The 20,526-nt window shown below is 33.7% G+C and overlaps 1 protein-coding gene across 2 annotated transcripts in view; it reads left to right on the forward strand.

Moving 5' to 3' along the window:
- Positions 1–20,526, forward strand: part of SCN9A (sodium voltage-gated channel alpha subunit 9) — a 176,744-nt gene that overhangs the window by 148,775 nt on the left and 7,443 nt on the right. For both annotated transcript variants that reach the window (XM_032408958.1, XM_032408967.1), the window contains exons 21-26: positions 3,819–3,941; positions 7,815–8,096; positions 8,753–8,806; positions 9,939–10,076; positions 16,036–16,140; positions 17,881–18,151. In XM_032408958.1, coding sequence (XP_032264849.1) covers positions 3,819–3,941; positions 7,815–8,096; positions 8,753–8,806; positions 9,939–10,076; positions 16,036–16,140; positions 17,881–18,151 — 973 coding nt within the window. The remainder of the gene's footprint in view (positions 1–3,818; positions 3,942–7,814; positions 8,097–8,752; positions 8,807–9,938; positions 10,077–16,035; positions 16,141–17,880; positions 18,152–20,526) is intronic.

Consider the following 20,526-nt stretch of genomic DNA (forward strand, 5'->3'; position numbering starts at 1 on the left):
TCTGCAATCAGAGAAAATGTGATTATATATATATATATATATATATATGTATATATATATATATATATACACACATGATTTGAATATCATCCCTGTTGGGAAGAAGAAAAAATGAAAACTTGGTGGTGGGGGGTGGGAATGGAAAAGGGCAGAGGCACAGATTAAAAAGATAAAATACTGATTTTTTTTTTTACAATATAAAATGAGAAAATAAAAGAGGATAAGGGATATATCAAGTTGTCTGATATGTTAGCTGAAAGTTACGTAAAATGGTAGTGCTAAAGCTAAGTTAAGGAGTTGGGGAGGCATGGAATTTCAAAATATTTATCTCTGTCACAATGAGAGGGAAAACCAAAATTAGTCACAACTCTTGTCTCCACCTGAAACATCCAACTTACCCTTCATCTCTAGAGTGGCAGTGAAGCAGAAAAATAAGCATTGGCAATTTCAAGTAATAAATTCAGACAACTATTCAATACTTGGATGATGGAAAATATATAAGAATGCCTCAGCTTATGCATTATTTTTAACAAAGCAAAACTATTTTTTAGGAATCTTGTTGAAATGGGAAAGAAATCCTAAAATAGCTGTGAGATTAAGGCATCTCAAATAGAAATGGTGCAACGGCCAATTTTATCAATTTATTCTTATTTAGTGTATTCAATTTTATTTTATGTCAATGATATAATTTAATTATATATCACATATAATAATTACATTATTATGTTTTATATTATTTTAAAAGGCTTTCTTAAATTAATTCATGACCTCAATTTCCCAATCTAATTTTTCTCAGAATGATTTATTTTTTTCTATCTTCTACTAATTCTCCTAGATTTTCCAAAATCTACTCTTTGTGGCTAGGGAAGGGACAACTTATAATCAGTTACACTTCTTAGAGATTTGTTTTCCATCTGATGTGGAATCAGAGGGCAACATGCAAATTTTTATAGTGTTAACAAGCGCTCTAACATTTAACCAAGAGTTTGCATCATCAAACTTTTCAGAAAAGATAAATATAGCATCATTAATAGATATCAAAATTACAAATAAGCATTATAAATAGCCAAATCTGACTGCAAAATTAAACCAAAACTCATCATATCTACTCAAAAGTTCAATTTCTCAACTGTTATCCAAAGCTCAGTAAACTCTTTTTTAACAGCTCAATGTATAAAATATTGCAAACAATAACACTTTTGTTTTCTATATCAGTGATGTACAAAACAATTTTTTGAGGTATAGCTATACATTACATCTCTTATCTTCTCTTAGGCCTTCTCTGTGAGATCTCTAATTTTTGAGACCTTATATTAGTGATTCCATATTGTTTGTTCTTTAATTTACTTTTATATATATGTTACCTAGTTACTGGCTAGAAAAATAAATGGTAAGATAGATGCTTTTGTAACATAATAGATTTAAAGAAAGGCTAACCTAAATAAGAAGAAATGATAGAAGGAATGTAGGTTATTTCTTTTCTTTTCTCTTAACCATTAAATATGATAGGGTCTTTTAAAAGTCATTATAAAATATTTAAGATATTCAAAAACCTTTAAAAATATTATCACAAACATAGTTATTTTCATCACTCAGTCTGTGAAATAAAAGTTTATACATAGAATTGAATTTATTTTAGGTTAAGAAAGAGATAAAGCCATTTCGTAGCAGAAATCATTTTGTGTTGTATTTGAAAATCTGAGCTGGTGAATCTTAATACTTAAGAGTATGTAATATACAGAACTCAGGTATATGGCTTCAATTTGAAATGTTATTTAATATTTTGAGAAAAAGTAAGTAAATATACATGTAAATAAAAAATATACATTACCTATTATATATAATATTCTATATATAATATTTTTAAAATGCAACATGGAGAGTGAAGCTGTACACAATATTCTTGCTGGTAGAGATGCAAATGATGCAGATTTGGAGGAGGAACTGAAATTTTATTTCTCAAAAATTGAACCAATTATCTAGAGGAATTGTTCTCAAAGTTGGTTCTCATTGAACCAACAGCATTGGTGGGAACTTGTTAGTAATCCAGTTCTCAGGACCTACCCAAGATCTACTCAATCAGAATCTCAGGTATTGGGACCCAGAACACTATTGTTATAAGCCTTCCAGATAATTCTGGTGCATACTGAGGTTTCAGAACCACTGATCTGATTCGATATTCACAGGATGGATTTTTGGATTTCCACAGGGTTCTTTAATTGAAATTTATTTGCCTGAGCATTAGTCATCAGTATTGGCATATATTGTATATATACATATGTATGCATAGATAAATAGATGTGTGTATATCTTCTCAGTTACAGAGTAATCTCTAGTTTTCTCAATAATATGTATCTATTATATTCAATAGCATGACACCTAACAGTGGTTTGGAAATTAGGTCTGCCATTTCTGTAGGGGCTATTCCCATTATAATAGACATTTAAAAACTTTTTCTTTTCCTGATTAAAAGGAATACTTGCTATTCTAATTAAAGAGCATATTTTCTTAAGTGTACTTAATTTAAGAAAATAATGGACCTGAATGACTTGGGTGAATTTCAGAATGATATGAGGGAGGATTAGTTCTGCTGGATATGTAGCATAAAGACTTAAAAAGATACAATGTTACATTAAGATATTTGGAAGCAACTGCATGAGAAAGAACACACACTTCAACACATCTTGATTCATAAATCAGTTTACTTGTCTCTGATAGCAGGAGCAGTGAGCTTGTGAGCAATGAATTTTTCTACTCTGTCAATAGTTAAATATAAGGAGGTTGACTCTCAGGTTTTCCTAGTCTTCCCTGGAAAATTTTAATCTTTTAGTCAGTAGTTAATTCATAATGAAGAGCTGCATTCCGGACATTGTTCTTAGACATTGCTTCCTGCTACTCACAGTGTGAAAACAAATGAATATTTTAAGTGGAACTTACTCAGAGACTGAATGCATTTGCAGATCCAGATGTAAGGTCATTGAGGAGCTCATTACTCTGATTACCAAAATGTGTATTGATTTTATTTCTGTCCATGTTCTTTCTTCTAAGATAGTTTATGATAAGAACACAAATTTCTGTTGGACACTGGTTATGGTCATTGTGGCAGGTCTAACATGATAAAGTTCCATATGTCTGTGTTGATTGTAAAGCCAGTGAGATCACATACTCCTGTGCTCTCTTCCATACAATTGAGATTTTCTCCCACTATTCCTAGGTAAATCTTTGGTACCAGTACTGAGAAATTGCAAGGCAGAACAATTTGTGGGGAATTAGCTCCATCTCAAAATCATGAGTCTTCAAAATGCTTTTGAATAAGGTCTATACTAGACTTAGATTGGGTTGAGTCAATGCCACACTCTCATGACTTAGCTTCAGAATCACACACTTTGTTATGACCTAGGTTTTATTATAATTGAAATTTTGATAGTTGCTCTAATTAAATGTATAGCATAAGTGTATAACATGTTCATAAGCATTAAATGTATAGCCTATCTAATTAAATATATCAAGCATAAGTTCAGAATTAATAAGCAAGTACATAATCATTGATGACAAAAAGTGTGAAAAGCTTTATTCAGATATAAGAAATAACCTACTTTCCTTCTACTATTTCTTTTTATTTTCATTAGCCTTCCTTTATAGCTATTTCCTTATAAAAGCATTCATTCATCTTATCTATTTTTAGGCAGTGATGAGACAACTTGATATATAAAATTTTATTCTTGTTGATCTGCTCTTAGTGATCTTTGAAATTGACTTTTCCTCTTTGTGCTTTATTATTTTATTGAAATGATTAATGAAAATTTTATTTTTTGTAGGTTTCTTTGGTTACTTTAGTTGCAAACACTCTTGGCTACTCAGACCTTGGCCCCATTAAATCCCTTCGGACACTTAGAGCTTTAAGACCTCTAAGAGCTTTATCTAGATTTGAAGGAATGAGGGTAAGAAAATGCTAAACTTTCTAATATCCTTATTTTCTAAATGGAGTATAAAATATAAAAAAAATAAGTATGTAGAAATTATGGGCTGTTTATATTAATATGTACACATATCTACATATATACATATAGATGGACTGTTTATGTGTGTGTGTGTGCATATGCATATACATAGTATTCAGTGCATATTGTTTAACAAAGAGTAAATCAAATACAGTAATGCCTCCTTCACATAATTTTGTTAGGCAGTAATCCAAATAAGTGACTTCTTTTTTAAATGAAAATCTCTATCCTAGGAAACACTATTCATTCTGATAACATCTCCCATATACAAGTTATCAAGGACTTGCCTGTATCCAATGCTCAGATTTTATAGGGCGCCTGGGTGGCTCAGTCAGTTGAGTGTCTGCCTTCAGTTCGGGTCATGGTCCCAGGGTCCTGGGATCGAGCCCTGCATCAGGCTCCCTGCTCAGTGGGGAGCCTGCTTCTCCCTTTGCCTGCTGCTCCCCCTGCTTGTGCGCTCTCTCTGTCAAATAAATAAATAAATAAATAAATAAATAAATAAATAAATAAAATCTTTAAAAAAAAATTTTTTTAAGAGCTAACCTGGGTAGGAATCATAAGAAAAAAACGGAATTGAAGCGGCATCAGCCACACTTAATTTCATCCTTAAAATAAATGTTTCAATGAAAGTAGAACTATCTCCAAATTACATTTGACAAAACTAAAGCTCTGAGAATTTACGTAATTTGTACTAGGCTGCATGGTGCCTGAAAAGAGATCATTTTGTAGAGACAAACAAGGTGAGATAAATAATGACTAGTAGCAACTTAGCTTTAAGAGCTGTATTAAACCAGCAACTTCATAAAATACATGGAGGACAATGACCTTACTCTCTCCAATTAGTCCATATCCTCATTTATTGCTGCTTTCCTCAAATTTCCTTTTCATCAGCTTTATACTTGCTTTCTCATGCTTCTGTTGTTCTCTTGGCTGGGAATGCTTCTCCCTACCCTGTCCCAACCCTGACTCATCAATATAGCAGACAGATACCTACCCAGCCAGTAAGGCTCAATTTAAATTTGCTTTGTCTCTTCACCATGGGGCATAGGTGGGCATCCTCCCTCTATGTTCAGACATACAAAATCCTTATTATACTGTTTTTTACTTATTTATATGACTGCCTCTCTACCTGTAGTCCCTGAATAACTCAACATGTAGATTAGTCTATCTCACTGCTTCTCTAAGTGCGATCCACAGACCAGCCATCAGCGTCATCTGAGAACTTATTAGAAATGCAAATGCCCAGGTCCCGCTCCAGACATACTGGATTATAAACTCTGGGATGGGCCTTGGAAATCTGATACCTCAGGTGAATATCCGAGATCTTTTAGTCTAGCAGATCTTCAGTGTTATCTCTACTAAACTATGACTGTTTAATGCATCCAGTGTACCCATGTATATGAGAGATCATAATTACACAAAAAAATCATAAGTATAAGTCAACCCTTTCTATCATATAAGAATTGAAAAATTTAAATTTACGTTATTATACAGAAAGGTGGGATTGGAATCCATTGGCATTAACTTCATTTTTTGAGCACTGGTAGAATGTTACAATCTATCTAGAACTTATGACTGATTTCTGGACTCAGTATCAGTATACTGCATTTTGATGAATGAAGAATATGCTTTCCCTTACAAAACTACTTCCCTCAGCAATTAAGCCAGCGCATTATTTTATCCTCTTTTCTCTTTGTTCTTTATCTATAATAGAGCTGATGCAGGAGAATGGTTTAATATATTTGGAGGACCAGATATGTCTCTTTAGCATTTATTAACCACGCAAAAAGGGTATGTTCCTTCACGCTGCAGGATGATTCTGAAGAACAAATGAAACAATGATTTGAGGCATTTTTGTAGTTAGCTTCCTTTGAGTCTTGAGGCTCTTAAGCTTATTGACTTTCCCAAATGGCTTCTTATCAGACCGATATGTACCTATCTCCCTCAGAGATGCACCGTTGCTCACATTCTTCCAGCAAACATTTTAAACACCAACTATGTGTCAGTTATTATGCTATAAAAAGAGTACAATGGTGAAGAGACCCAGTCCCCCAACATTGAATAGGGACAAAAATCATGGAGAGACAGACAGGGGAACAGTAGTTATTCTAGGACATCAGCTATAAAGTAGTAAGCATGCAGCACTGCAGAAACATGGGGGAGGTTGGAGTGGCTGCCAGGGAAAGTCTAGGAAGGCCTCACAAGGAGTTGACATTGGAGCCATGACTGAGAGAGTGGGTCCAAATCCCAGGCATGTAGGCATTCCAGGCAGAGACGCTACCTGGGGGAGAAGCACAGGATTGAGTGTGCAAGGCATGTTTGAGCAATGGCTAGAAGATCAATGTGCCTAGCTGACAAGCACAACGGGGAGGCCAGTAGGAAGTGAGGATGAAAGCATAGACTGGAACAGGAGTTGGCCACTTTGAACTTTCTTCTCTACTCCTGTTCTTCCTAATCCTTTCAGTGTCATGTACACTATCGGAATCTCATAAAAATGCGAATCATCTCTTCATTAAAAAAGCACACCTGTGATGTTTTTCATACAATTTCATGCTCGCATAGAACCTCGACAGGCCCATAGACCCTAGGGTAATGACTACTGTTCTAGACCAGAGGTCAACAAACTAAAGCCCACAGGCTGCTTGCCTGTTTTGTAAAGGAAATTTTCCTGCTTCTCAGCCATATCCATTTATTTATGATTTATTGCCACAGTGGCAGAATTGAATAGTTGCAACAGAGACCATCTAAACCTCAAAGCCTACAAATATTTAAGAAAGTGTTTTCCACCTCCTGCTGTAGACAATCTGAAAAGTAGTCAGAGATGCTTAATGTTTCACCATCTGGAAAAAAGAGGGAACACAGTGCTCTTACTCAACAAATTAGTCTTTAACACATTTGGACTCATTCAGACTAGAGCTGAAGTATAAAAAGACAGGTAGGTTTTGAAAGGTGGGGTAATTAGGAAAATCTGGAGAGTGATAAATGCTATGCTAGTCTGCATGCAGGAAAATTGGAGTGGCAAGTGGCACTGGTCATTAATAGCAGTGGAAATGCCAAAAAGCAGAAATAAAGGAAGTATTAAAGATAACTACCTCATTTTTATTGTAACCAAGGCAAGCATTGTCTATATTTAGCCAAGGACTTAAATATAAAGTATATTTAGACTTAGAATAATAAATTTGAAAAGGTGTCTCTCATTTAGCAGATGAAGAAACAGAGGTCCCAAGGTCTTAACTGAATCCACGTATCACATTATTAGCAGAACCAACTAAATAGAAAAGGTTCATACAATAAAAGACTCCTAACCTCAACTCCAGCTTATATACATCAATAGTTTCCGTATATGGGAGAATTTTAGCACTGGTCATTCTAGGATTATGAACCTTTAAATGTACATTTTATTTGTTATCATTCATACTTAGAAATTTCTTTTTTTTTTTCCTAGAGTATGCAGATTTAGGACTTCACCTTACATATATCAGGTTTTTGGTTTATTATTTTTATTTTTTCATTTATTTAAGCTGTGGTATCATTTTAGTTACTTTGTTTTGCACTGTGGCTAATAGTTTCAATGTGTGTTCATCATGTATTTTAGTAAACTTGTTGTTCACAGGGCTCCTGTCTCATTCTGTCTTGCTTGGCATACTACTGAGCATAGACATTCAGTTAATACATGTTGGTTGATGATTTAATGTCTTAAACATGTAACGGTGGCTTTTCTAATTTCTTTAATTCTGTATTGTGTTTTGTTAATGTCGACCATTTAACATTTTTACTACTCCTAATCATCCTTTTCTTTCTTTTGAATACTAGGTGGTCGTGAATGCACTCATAGGTGCAATTCCTTCCATCATGAATGTGCTACTGGTGTGTCTTATATTCTGGCTAATATTTAGCATCATGGGAGTAAATTTGTTTGCTGGGAAGTTCTATGAGTGTGTTAACACCACAGACGGGTCACGCTTTCCAACAAATCTAGTTCAAAATCGTTCTGATTGTTCCGCACTGATGAACGTTAGTCAAAATGTACGATGGAAGAACCTGAAGGTGAACTTTGATAATGTTGGACTTGGTTACCTGTCTCTGCTTCAAGTTGTAAGTGAGCCCTGTCATGAATGCTTGATGTTTTGGTAGACACTAGATGAGAGATAGAAGTCATTCTTTAAATAATCTATTACCTAGAAATTAAAGATAAGGTACTTTGTGACTTTAAAAAGGAGACTTGGTCTTTCTTAGAACATGTGCCTATAAAACATGAGTTAAGAAGCAAAGGTTCTGTTGCATTTGAGAATCATTAATTCATAATAGACTTTCGGTGTCATGTGGCTCCTCACCATTTACACCATCTGAATGTTGCTCCAAAAATAAATAGTTTTTGGACTGCCAGTTTTACACTACATGGGAATGAGAAGAACTTCCCACTATCATAGAGGGTCCTTAAAAAAATGGAGAAAAAAAATGTTTCCTGCCTTGTTCATAAAATTCTCCTCTACCTCTGGAAAAATAAAAGTTCATGTGCAAACTTTGCTGGAATTGTAACAACCTGTAAATAATTAACTAGGACTAATATTTAGATGTGACTTGGGACCATGTCCTTTTTGTTCTTGACATAACATCTTTATATTAAATTGATATTTCAAAATACAGTAAAACACAGTGATTTGATGTCACTAAATGTAACAATAAATGGACTAAACTCATGTATGGCTATTTTAGAGTATGAGCCTCACATTCAGATTTCATTGTTATAGGCAACATTTAAGGGATGGATGGATATTATGTATGCAGCTGTTGATTCTGTTAATGTAAGTATTGGTCATTATTACACTAAACTTACAATTTTTAAAGCTCCTTAGTTTAAAAATGGTCCTGTGGCCATTTTCAAATAGTAGCTCCAAGGAGCCCTTGGTATGTACACACAAAATGAAGCACTTCCACCTAATAATAGACTAGCAATTACGTGTGCAGCATTTGGTGACTGAGCTTGCTCAAATTCTGGCTCTCTCATATGAGCTCTGCAACTGACTTTGAACAAATTACTTTGCCTCTCTCAGCCTGTTTATTGACTGAAAAAAACAAAAAAATTCAATGTCCACTTCATGGCATTGTTCTGAGGATCCAAAAAGAAAATGTAAGTAGGGCGCCTGGGTGGCTCAGTTGGTTAAGCGACTGCCTTCAGCTCAGGTCGTGATCCTGGAGTCCCGGGATCGAGTCCCACATCGGGCTCCCTGCTCAGCAGGGGGTCTGCTTCTCCCTCTGACCCTCTTCCCTCTCGTGCTCTCTGTCTCTCATTCTCTCTCAAATAAATAAATAAATAATCTTTAAAAAAAAAAAAAAAAGAAAATGTAAGTAGAGCACTTTGTACAGCCTAGCAATAACAAGTGCTCAATGAATATGTTTATCGAAATAAAAATTCAATAACAAATGCTATTCATGGGTTTAAAAAATTTTATTCAAGTTTTTATTGTTTTTATACTTAAAATGCTGTGGAAGAGTTTATGTGAAATGAGTTCCATGCTAAGAAAGTTAAATCCAGTCAAGACATTTCTGTCATCAAATGAAGAAAAAAAAATCAGCAAAATTTCTATAAATATGGTTATCTCCTCTTTTACAGTTTTTTTCTGGAAATAGAAAACATACATTAGGTCACTTAGTTACTAAATTGTCCTACCAATCTGAGAACAAGTACTATGTATGGTTAAGTCCTTTGTAGTCATCTGAAGATTATATTCATATACATAGTAAGCATGTAATAAATATTTACTTAATGTTGAATAAATTTTTAAGAATGTTTATGCCGATCCTTAAAATGTTATGGCTTCTGAAAAGCCAAGTTCACCTAGGATAGAACTATCTGGATTAACTTGTGAAACCATGTGAAAAAGAAAATGATTAATGTTATTGTCAACATACTGCTAACTTTTGTTAATTTTATAGGTAGACAAGCAGCCCATATATGAATACAACCTCTACATGTATATTTATTTTGTCATCTTTATCATCTTTGGGTCATTCTTCACTTTGAACTTATTCATTGGTGTCATCATAGATAATTTCAACCAACAGAAAAAGAAGATAAGTATTTTAAGGTTTTTATACTGCACTGAAAAATATGAACAATTATTTTTCTAAAAACATAATGTGGAAATTTAATTTGATATCAGTTAGTAATTAGCTTCATTAGAACTTCATTTATTTTTCAAATAATTGACCAGGATACAGTACAGATATGCTTAATATCACTCATCTCTGCATAGAAAATAATAATCCCCTAAATCCTGACTATTTTTAAGCAATATGACAAGTATTCAGTTTTTTTCAATGTTCCCTATAAAAGACTAGTAATTTATAATTAAAATTAGTGCACTAATTATTTATTTATTCAAGACACATTTCATTCATTCTCTGAGCCACTGTTCTGTGGGATATGTATTGGGCTGGCCCTTGATGGACAACAACACCGGACATGGTTCCTGAGCTCAGGGAGTTTATATTACAGCAGAAGAAATGATACCTGTAATGGAAATTAAGATTTGTTAAATGTTGCAAATGAGATACTCTCCTGAGATTACTGTTTCATTACCCTTCACGTCAACTGTATTAATTTCTTAGGGCTCCTGGAACCAACTACCACAAACTGGTGGCTTCCAACAACAGAAATTTATTCTTTCTCGGTTATGGAGGCTACAAGTCCCAAATCAAAGTGTTGGCAGGGGAGGATCCTTCCTTGCATCTTGCAGCGTTTTGTAGCTCACGGAGCTTGTGGCTTACGGAGCATATCTTTAGTCTCTGCCTCCGTGGTCACATGGCATGCTCCCTCTCTGTGTCTCTTTCCTTTTCTTATAAGGGCACTGGTCATATTGGATTAAGGGCCCATCCTACTCTGGTATGACCTCACCTTACTTTAATTACATCTACAATGACAATATTTCCAAATAAGGTAACTCTGAGGTACCAGAAGTTAGGACTTTAAAATATATTTTGGGGGGGGGACACAATTCAACCTAAAACATCCACCATAAAATATAATATTATTATAGACTTTGTCTTAAAAGTGTGGGCAGCCACAGAGAGGTTAAGTGACTTACCCAAGATCATGCATCTAGTAAGTAAGTGATAGTTTTGATAGAGTCAGCAGTTAATCCCATATACCTCATATATTTTTTAGGTCCTCTACTATTCTATATCCCCCAATACTACAATATGAAATAGTGATAAGTTTAATAAGGAAAGTTAACAAAGCAATGACAACAAAAAAATAAGTGGGCAGTCAGAGGAAAAAATAGATACAAATAGAAAAAACAGCTATAGAAAGTTGTATGATTTATGTGACAATTGGTAGGCCTTGGAAGACGAATAAGACCTGTAGCAACTGAGAGGCAAAAAGATGAATAATCCACAGGGAAGGGTAGAGAAATGTGTGAGCACATGCATAGTGCTGACAAACGAGACAATAATCCAGGAGGAATAGCCTTCATCCAGTTTGAGTGGAGTTTTGAGATGGAGTTCTTCTTTTTAAGTTTTTATTTAAATTCCAATTCGTTTATAGTGTAATATCAGTATGACAGGTACAATATAGTGATTCAACACTTCCATCCAATACCCACTGCTCATCACAGGTACCCTCCTTAATCCCCATGCCCTATTTAACCAGTCTCCCCACCTACCTCCCCTCTGGTAACAATGGAGTTTTAAGAAGAGAAATAGTAAAAGATGAATGAGGCCTTGCTTGAGAGCAGATCTTTCTTTTTCAGTAGGAGCTGATGTGTCACTGAAGTATTTTGAGCAAGGGAGTACATATAATCAAGACATTGGCACTTATTCAGATTTGATGATGTGTCTAATTCTGTACTCCACATGTGTAATCTTAGGTTTTACAACAAATCTAAAAGACGTTGTATCCTCACTTCCCCTCAGAGAGGTTGTGTTACTTGCATGTCATCTGACAGCTAGAAAGTAGCTTCATCACAGATCCAACTGGAGTCTTGTCTTCCAGAGACCATGAAAACTCAGTTCGGATTTAAAAAATGGTGTTATACGCAACTAATGAATTGTTGAACATTACATCAAAAACTAATGATGTTCTATATGCTGGCTAACTGAACATAATAATAAAAAATTATTAAAATTATTAAAAAATTATTAAAATTATTAAAAAATAAAAATAAAAAATGAATCCAGTCATGATGTATAGAATGATTGGAGAGAGACCAAAGACTAGGTCAGACTCTGCATTACCTGCCACCTCGACCACACTTAAGTCTTCAAATTAGTCATCTGCAGCAATGGAGAATATGCGATATGTTCAAAGAAGAGATTGTAGGAGGTAGGGTCTACAGTATCGTCTGTGATTTGTAAGAGATAAAGCATCTAAGAAGTCTCATTTTCCTGTCAAAGTTGACTGACGTACTGTGGCTGCAGCATCATCCACAGGAAAAGATATTTTTCAAAGATAAGGGTTAGACTTCAAAGAGTGATTTTAGATATTGACTTAGCATCTCAGAAAAGACAGATGTACGTGCAATGAAATATCATTATTGTACATGATTGATATTCACAATTGGAAAAAAATTTAGTAAATGTTGAATGTTATTTATGCTTACATTTTCCAATACAGGGTTTTTTCTTTCAAAGATCTTTTAAAATTCCATCTTCTATTCTTACATTTAATATCTGAGAGTTACACTTAGCTAACATTATCATACATTCATGCCTTTAGACAGAGAATCCTTAAAAATTGAGAATCTTGAAAATAATTTTACAAAGTATACTCTAATTTTCAATTTAATTATTTTTTTCAATTTTAGTCATTATAGATGTGTATATATGATATGTAAGCACATACATATGATTCCCCAGTATTCCCTGAATAGGATAAATTAGACATGTATCTAGATAAAGCCATGTGACCATGAACAGGACAGCCACAGCCCTCATTGCTTTAACCCCCTTGCTTTTAAGTGTTATCCTTGCAAGAAGAATTGCCACTGGAGGCTGGGCTGACACCATTACCATTACTCTCAGGCAAAAGTTACTAATTTAGAAGCACTGACAACTACCACTATGCCCTACCTTCCTTCCAGTATTTCATTTGCAATTTAAGCGTACCTTTTATTTTCTAACCTTTTCTGAATGGCTTCAGGTTTCTTTTCACCCTACTAAGAGACAGGACTAACACTTCAATTAACCTACTGCATTGGAGCCTTTCAGCTAGATACTCTGTGTCTATGAATTCATCTAATCCATAGCCCAGACTAATGAAAGTGGCATCTTTACACAAAAGTGTATACACTGGCCTAGTCAGGATAAGTAGCTTGTTTCAAATCAAGCAACAGGTCCATTGGCAGTCAGGACCCAAAGGTCTGTTTGACTTCAAAGCCCATATTCTTTTCATAGTGTATTCTTGCCTCTTAAGGCTTTTTAACTTCGGCACTTTGGTCTCAGCTCATGGCTCTACCAACTACCCATACCTCTTCTAATAACCAACCCCACTTTACTAGTTTTTCCAAATACCCATCACTTTTACAAGTAATGTTTTCGTTTAATAATTTCATGAGATTTAGGGTTTGATTCATCCGAAAACATACTTTGGAAAATTAGAACACAAATTATTAATAGGCTCAAGTTATAAAAGGAAAAAGTATGTAGTCTGTTTACAGAAAGACCTAGTATAGACCTGGGTACATATGGGTAAATTCTAAGTAAAGCAACCCCTTTCAGTAACTATAACCTTATTAGGAAGGCTAATAACAACGACAGTAACAGCAACTAACAATTATTGAGGGCTTGTGTATCTGGCATTCTGTTGAGTGTTTTGAATGCATTATCTCAATTGATCCTCCCAACAAACCATCGAGGTGTAGCTACTCTTGTAACGATAACATGACTTAAACTGTCTTCTTAAAGACATTAAGAAACTTGCCCAAGGACAACAGAGGATTTGAACAAAGATGATCTGACACTAGAACTAAATTCTTAAGTACTATGTAACACAGCTTTGACATAGTGTGTAATATTGAAAAAGACCAGCCTGATCTATACAGTATCTTCCATCTAGCTTTTAAAGGGATGCATTTTGTATAAGGTCTCTAAAGCTACAGTAAAACCAAATTAAACACAAGCTCCCCTATTGGAGCATCTTGTAATCTCCTCCTAGTTTCGTCCCACCTTTTATTATTTTGGCAACCAGGGTGTCATTAAGAGAAGTTAAAATTTGCTACTTTGATTTTTACCTCGAATTCATCGTTCTCTTCCCAGTGTTTTCCTAGCTTCTTCTGGTAAGTTCCTGACGTGTTATGGTACTCAGCCCTTGCCGATGAGTAGTTCTCTTAACATTGGCCTGAAGGCTCTCCCTGATGCCTAACATCAGTATGTAAGATAAACAGCAAAGACTGTATATCAACCAGAATAAAGGTAAATTAAAACATATTAAGAAAGAAAGGGGAATCTGGTTACCATTAGGTATTTGATAAATTTTTTAAAAATGCAATATAATAGGAAACTGAATATTACCTAATCCAAGAAAACTAAAGGGAAACCATAACCAGATCGTCTTTAACTCCAGGACCCTACAAGTTAAGTAAGGATTTGAGAACTGTAAATTCCCCAAAATAAATTCCTAATTACGTGGATCATACTAATTTATCCCATAACTAAAAAGTTGATATTATAGATCAATGTAGAAAATACATGAATATGTAAAAATTACAGATAATTTTAAGAAAATTAGCATATCCTAAAAGAACACATAGGCATTCTTTGTGAGATTTGGACACTTACAGTGTTGAAAAGACCAAAAAACTTCATTTAGATGTTAGTTATTTTTACTGTTGAAACTTAGGGTTTCAACAATTAAGAAGTCCTTCAGGTCAAGGATCCTGGATCCTTGGTAATTTCCTCAATACTTAGGATGCTATTATGTACAATATTGACACTTATAATGTTTATTGAAATTCCTTTATTGGAATGAAAAAAGTAGCTCACCAGTTTCTTGAAACACACGCACAGATATATATGTTACATGTTCATTGTACAATAGTCTCCCCAACCCCTTATCTGCAGGGGATGTTCCAACACCCCCAATGGATGCCTTAAACCACAGATATACCAAACCTTAAAAAACAAACATAATAAAATAAAATAAAAAAACAAACAAAAAACATGTTTTGGCTTCTACATACATACCTATGGTAAAGTTTAATTTATAAATTAGGCACAGTAAGAGATTAACAACAATAACTAATAATAAAATAGAAAATATACTGTAATACAAGTTATGTGAATATGGCCTCCCTCAAAATATCTTATTGTGCGGTACTCATCCTTCTTATAATGATGTGAGATAAAAGGCCTACATAATGAGATGAAGTGAGGTGAATAACCTAGACATTGTGATGTAGCTTGGGCTACTATTGACCTTCTGACAGTATGCCAGAAGGAGGATCACCTGCTTCCAGACCACAGTTGACCATGGGTAACAGAAACCACGGAAAGGGATACCATGGATAAGAGGGCACTACTGTTTATTCCTTTTCTGTGCTAAAGGAATATGGCATTTGTAAATGAATACAAACAAATATAAAACTATTTTTGTTATTGTTTTGGCCCCTACTTTTCATTAGAGTCCCAAATATTAGACAAACCATCAAAAAAGATATTCAGTATTCTTATTTCTTATAACCCTTCCTAATATATCAGTTATCTAGCAATAAAATGCCAGATGAGACAAGTAGCAGATAAAATGAAATATCAGCACATAGTTTAAAATAACACAGGTTACCTCACCAAAAGAAAATTGAGCCAATAATTATGATATGCAATATATATATTTTATATATGCACATTACATTATTTATGGAGAGTCATGGGCCTATATCTAAGTAATTATTTAAGACATATTTTATTTATAGCTATGTGGCACATAATAAAATGCATTTTATTTCTATATAAAACATTTTTAACCTGTCTTAATGATCTGAGAAAAGATCTAGATAATGATTTCGGTTTTAACTAGGTTTATTTTTTGTTTCTTTACCTTGGAGGTCAAGACATCTTTATGACAGAAGAACAGAAGAAATACTATAATGCAATGAAAAAGCTGGGATCTAAGAAACCACAAAAGCCAATACCTCGGCCAGGGGTAAAAAAAAAAACAATTCATCCTTAAACAACACAGGGGTTAGGGGCACCAAACCCTCCACACAGTTGAAGATACGTGTATCAACTTTTGATTTCCCCAATTCTTAACTACTAAGAGCCTACTGTTGACCAGAAATCTTACCGGTAAACTGAACAGTTGATGAACACATAGTTTATATATACGTATTATATACATATGTATGTACATACATACATTCTTACATAAGGTAAGCTAGAGAAAAGAAATGTTATTAAGAGAATCATAAAGAAGACTAAATACATTTACAGTACCATATTTATCTAAAAAAAAGTTCATGTATTAGTGGACCCATGCAGTTCAAACCTGTGTTGTTCAAGGTATACATATATATGTATACATATATATCTCTAGCATATAAATTTTCAAATTATTTTTAATTCATCTTTAATGTACAAGTAGTTCTTAAACATAAATGCTAATATTTGAACAAAAGTCCTTATAAAACTAAATATATGTATTTTGAACATTACTGCAGTTCTTAATATTCTTATTTTTAATTTTTCTATAAAAATGAAAAGTAATTATATATGGTTTTACTTTTATATTAGCTATACAGCTTACTATGAGTACAATGGTCTATAGAGGATACAAATAAAATTTACTTTTGACTGAAATGTATTTATCTAAATGACGATTTTATGATGTAGTGATTGCTATCTATCATTAGGGTAAAACTAACTTGCAGATTTTTGATATTGTGACAAATAGCAAGAGAAGCAGTTGGACTGATCATGAATCTAAACTTTTTTTCTACTGTGAGGTCAAAGCCAGAGCGGGCTTAGATGGAAATAGTGAGTCTTAGCCGTCAAAGGATAGTTTGTATTCCTCTAACAACTGGCGGGGGGGGGGGGGGAGACACAAAAGTGTAAATGCATTATATGCATTTCAATTTATATTCAACATAACATACCTTGCCAAAGAGTCATAGCTGAAGACAAAGCCAGTTAGTACCCAGCTGCCTACATGAGGATTACCCGGCACTTTTCAAATGGGCTCATTGCCAGGTCTCAACCAGACCTACTGAATCACAGCCCTGGTATTTAATTTTTTGCTTGCCCCACTTGATCTTGGTAAAATGCCTTAAAACTTTCTAATGTAACTATAAAAAGGATTTTGAAAAAGCTCGTGTTTCCCGGAAAGCATAATACTAGCAGTGAGATTAAAAGGAAAGGTGATATATAAGTATGGGTATGTATGGAAATATGTTCTATACATGAAAGAGATAGGAAATTATAGGTCTCATACCATAACAGTCATATCAGTGCAAGACCATGTAACACATTAGCTAAAATAATATAACAAAGTAGAAATTTAGAGACATATTATTTTATTAACTTGAAATACTCCAGGTAGTGGAGCTGAGGTTTTCTTAGTAAAAAATTACCTGTGACCACAGCAATTCATATATAACATACTAGGGTGGATGAGTTTAAAAGCAAATGTTAGTATACACGACCAACGGAAACCTGGCTGGTCTGGTATATACCAGAAGTCAACAACAACAACAAAAAGGTTTCATTCGCTCTGAGTTAGATTTAACTCATTAATAATATATCTTCTAAAAATCAAGAACCTATGACCAAGGATAATTTATGCAACTTTTAAAGACATACCTTTTTAAAATATTTTTTATTAATGTAATGATGAATGGATACTTGCAAAATCTACTCTACATTCCATATTATTCTTGTTTCGTTACAGAACAAATTCCAAGGATGTATATTTGACCTCGTAACAAACCAAGTTTTTGATATCACCATCATGGTTCTTATCTGCCTCAACATGGTAACCATGATGGTAGAAAAAGAGGGACAAAGTAAATACATGACTGATGTTTTATACTGGATAAATGTGGTTTTTATTATCCTTTTCACTGGAGAATGTGTGCTGAAACTGATCTCCCTCAGACACTACTACTTCACTGTAGGATGGAACATTTTTGACTTTGTGGTTGTGATTCTCTCCATTGTAGGTAAGACCATTTTGAATCAAACTAAACTTCACTTATGCTCAGAGAAGCTTCTGAATTCTTGAATGTAAATTTACTTTTGAGTACATAAGTAAAAGGAAAGTACGAAGGAGCCTTAAAGACAAAACTAAATAAAACAAAGACCTCTGTGTCAGAATTCCTGGGTTCATGCTCCAGGTCTCGAAGCCACAACTTTTCTATTTGTTAGAAGCATGTAATACTCCCTGATACTTGATTTCCAAGATTACCCTTCAAAGAAGTAGCAACTGTGTCTAAATGTAGGTAAGTAGTAGAAAGACCTATACAGGGGTAGAAAGACCAATGGAGAATCTGAAATCACCTCTAGTTTTAGCACATCATGAGAACTGTCCCTTGATTAATGATCATTAATAGCCAGAACACCCTGACTCTTTGTAAACATTCTTTCTGAATTCGAAGTGAAGGTAAGGTCTCAAGAAATGCCATTTTCATTTCTTATGGCCTCATACTTGGCAAGTCTATAAAATAGAATCATTTCTCAACCAACCCCAGTCATGGCCATGAATCACAGTACATGATTTTATACTTCTTCCCCTTTCATTAGCATAGCTGTTTCTCTGTCCTCTTGTTTTCTCACTATCTGCACATGCCTTGCCCCATATTTTAGGGTTGCATTTATTTTTTAGAATTACAAATTTTAGACAGAAAGAGATTGTGGAGATTATTTAATACACATTCAACTTACAGATAATGAAACAGGCAGGCCCAGAAAGGTTAAAGGTCACATAACCTAACACCTCAATATAGAGTACCATGTCACTTAGAAGAGGCATTCAAAATCAGTTTTTGAAAAAAGAGTATTAAGAAAGTATTAAGATATCAGAAAACAAATTAAAATTTAGATAGGAATCTCAGAGTAATAACAAGCAAAATAGTGGAAGCATTCCCTTCAAGTTAGGAAGAAAAAAAGAGTGTTCCTCAATCACCTCTATTTTTAACAGTGTTGGCTGATGCAATTAAATAAGAAAACAGAGGGATACATGGAGCAAATGATCTTCATTGTCAGATCATATTATGACATTCTTTAAAAATGAAAGAGAATCAACCAAAAAAATGGATTCAATTAGAATTAAGAAGGTACAAACTTTAAATCACGTGTATCGATATTCGTAAGTGTTTTATATGTGGACAAAAAATTTAGAAAGTATACCTAAAGAAAAATCTCATTTGCATTTGCAATAAAAATAAAGTAAAATATCCAGTAACAACTTTAATAAGAAATGCATAAGACTTCTATGAGGAAAGCTAACAGACATAAAAGAAGTCTTATATAATTGAAAGGCTTTTCTTATACTTGGATAAGAAGGCTATCACTGTAATCATGACCCTGTTTGAAATAAATTAATTTGTAAATGCAGTGTTATCCCAATGAGAATATCAATAAGCCTTTTTGCCTGGTGGAAATAATATATTGGCAATATAAGTCTAAATGATTCTAAAATTTATCTGGAAGAAAAATTAAAGTAATGAGGAGTGACATATTGCTAGATACTTAGACTGTTATAACACTGATGAAGTAAAACAGTGTTCTCAATGGATTCATATAGATAATTCAAAATTTAACTTCACTATATAGAGAATTACTAATTTGCTCAGTAGAAAGATTACGTGAATCAAAAATTAAAGTGTTAAAAATGGATTCAAGAAGAAATAAATTTATAACAATGAACCTGAATAGTCCTTCCTATTTATGACACAAATTTGAGTCTATGAAGAAAAAAATAACAGATTATATAAAAATCAAAATATTCTATGGAGAAAACCTCACCACCACCTCTCCCCAATCAAAAAGATTGAAAGACAAAACAGGGAAAAATTGTATGTAGCATGTAAGACCAACAAAGGATTAGCACTTTCAGTAGAAAAATAGTCTTCCTAAATCAATAAGAAAATAGTAAATATCTCATTAGAAAAATGGGCAAAGGATTTGACACGGCCAAAAAGAGAAAGTTGAAAATAGACAACAAGCACACAAAACGTCCAATAAACAAGAAAAAAATGTGGATTTTTTTTTTCCAACAAAAAATTTATAATGAGGTGTTTTGAAACATCATAAAGATTTTCTGGTAAAAATTTAAAGAACCACAATACTGGTTGAGCATGTGGAGGATGAGCACTTTCATACATCATTGTGAAGAGGTATACAGACTTTCTGGAGATAGGTTTGGTGATATATAAGAAAATCTTAAATACACTGATCATTTATTAACATATTATCAAATGATGCTCACGTAACTAGAAAAAATATACCTACTTGAATATTTACCTCAGCCAAAAATATTGAAAACAACATAAAATTCTTCAGTATGTGGTTATTTGGACAGAACATTATGGAACTA

Source organism: Phoca vitulina, unplaced genomic scaffold (assembly GCF_004348235.1).
Source record: "Phoca vitulina isolate PV1807 unplaced genomic scaffold, GSC_HSeal_1.0 scaffold1, whole genome shotgun sequence".
Lineage (NCBI taxonomy): Eukaryota > Metazoa > Chordata > Mammalia > Carnivora > Phocidae > Phoca > Phoca vitulina.